The 2,206-nt window shown below is 57.1% G+C and overlaps 1 protein-coding gene across 1 annotated transcript; it reads left to right on the top strand.

The window, feature by feature from the left end:
* Position 1: 1 nt before the first annotated feature.
* LOC119586018 (probable G-protein coupled receptor B0563.6) lies at positions 2–2,206 on the top strand (the record flags this gene model as incomplete). The annotated part of the gene is made up of 2 exons (XM_037934726.1): positions 2–200; positions 388–2,206. Coding segments are annotated over 2 exons (1,659 nt in total), but the record flags the coding sequence as incomplete, so codon positions are not given.

The following is a 2,206-nucleotide window of genomic DNA, read 5'->3' as shown; positions in this document are numbered from 1 at the left end:
TCCCGGCCTTGCCTTGGCAGACTACCCCGGGCGGCGGGGCGCGGGGGGCGCGCTCAAGGGCCACGCCAACGGCAGCGTGGATCCTCTTATCGCCCAGACGAGGCTCGTGGCCTACGGCGTCATCGCTCCCGTCGTCATCACGGTCGGGATGGTGGGCAACATCCTGACGATCCTGCTGCTGAGGAAGCCCCAGTTCAGAGGTAACCGGTGCTGGCAGATAAGTGGGAAGGGGGGAAGGGAAGGAAGAGGGAAGGGAAGAGGAGGGAGGGAGGAAGGGAAAGAGGGAGGGGGGGAGGGAAATTTTGAGTTGCACTGATCATGATGATATCCATTGTACCTCACCCATTTTTCCAACAAGGCTTAGCCCCCCGTGTCCCCCTCCCTCAGGCGTGACCTACACGTACTTCCTGGCCCTGGCCGTCAGCGACCTGCTGTCCCTCTTCTTCTCCATCTCCCTCATGGTCCACCTCGTGCAGGTGGCGACGCGCGCGTACTCGACGGCCGTGTGGTACTCGTACTTCGAGATCCTTTTCGTCAACGCCCCGATGAGCGCGTCGGTGCTGATCGTCGTGTGCGTGACCGTGGACCGGTTCTTCTCCGTGTGCCGCCCGCAGGACTTCAAAGGCATCCACACGATGCGCCATGCCAGGAAGGGCATCGCCGGTGCCGTCGTCGTGGCCTTCCTCATGTGGCTGCCCACGTGCATGATCAAGCAGCCCCTTAAGCACGACGCCTGCAACACCACGTTCTTCGAGCCGCCCGACAACGGCACGTGGTGGGTGGCGTGCATGATGCCCACCCTCGAACAGCCCTGGTACGTGGGCTACCTCTGGACCAGGCAGACCGTGGTGGCCTTCGCGCCCATCGTCGCCTTGGTGGTGATGAACGTCCTCATCGTGAAGGAGTACATCCAGATCAGGGACAGACGGCGCGAACTGGACGGCGACTCGTCCAGGGATCCGGCGGCCGCCGAAGGAAGGCGGAAGGACGATAAGAACCTGATAAACCTTCTGCGAGCCGTCATCATCTCGTTCTTCGTGACGCTGGTGCCTGCGGGCGTCTTCAACTCCATGTACAGCGAAACGCTTTCAACGGAGCTGGAATACGAGATCTTTCGGGCCTTCGCGAACGATCTTGAGATTCTGAACCACGCGCTCAACTTCTACCTGTACATCGTCTGCAGCAAACCCATTCGGGCGGCCATCCGGGAACACTTCCAGGTCTACCGCCGCTCGTGGGAGGAGTCTCATGTGTCGAAGGCGCTGGTGCTGCTCACAAGCGACAGGTCCGGAGTCTTTTCGCCCACGTCGGCCACCCACGCCGACGCGGCCGCCGCGGGACGAGGCGACGACGGCGGGAGGTTCAACCGGAGCAGAGAGACGGCCTTGTCCAAGGGGACTGGACCTAGCGACTTTGAGTCAACGTCAGAAGCTTCTCACTGCGACGACCCTCTCGCAAAGGAGATAATGTCCGCGAGCCTTGAAGACAACATACAAACACGTCCTGAGCGTCCCCAGCCCAGCGAGACAAGACCAGTGACCAAGGACCGCTACGATGCTCCGGTAGTTTATCAAAGAAACGGCAGCGTCCCCAAAAGTCGAAATCAGCTGCAGACAGTCGTGCACACAGTCGAGATACACCACGCGCGGGAGAGCTCGTCGCCGCAGTGGCGGTCAGGAGTCGCCGTTGGCCAGGTCAACGCTGCTTTCGAGGACAGCGACGCATCGTCGACAGGAAGCAGCAACAGCACCCTCAGTAATGCGCCTGTGGTTGCAAGTGCTTGCGAAGCGCCGGTGGTGAACGGCCAGGTACTGCCTGCAAGGACTTTCCCGGAAGTGTTGATATAAAAGCTTCATAATTCGAAATTATTTTGTAATCTGAAACGACCTCATTTTTAGAAGTGTTCAGCTGGTTCTCAGCCTTACACTGTTGCTCTCGCTTTTAGAGCTCACCACTAAATATGTAATCAGTGTTGTGCTGTGATCTAAACTACAAGCCTGGCAATGATTTGATAGAACAAAACCAAAGCATTCTACAGTCCTATTCATCACATATGACGCCTTATTTTTTTAACTCAAACGTGATATTAAATGGAAATACGAGACTATCAACCAAACTCTCCAGATGAGTGGCTGAAATTATGAGATAAGTAATCTTCCGAAACTTCTCTCTGAGAAAGGGAAATATCCAGTAATGCACGGTATAG

Source organism: Penaeus monodon, chromosome 20 (genome assembly GCF_015228065.2).
Source record: "Penaeus monodon isolate SGIC_2016 chromosome 20, NSTDA_Pmon_1, whole genome shotgun sequence".
Taxonomy (NCBI): domain Eukaryota; kingdom Metazoa; phylum Arthropoda; class Malacostraca; order Decapoda; family Penaeidae; genus Penaeus; species Penaeus monodon.
The sequence above is the reverse complement of the archived record's forward strand: the minus strand, read 5'-3'. Positions and strand labels throughout refer to the sequence as shown.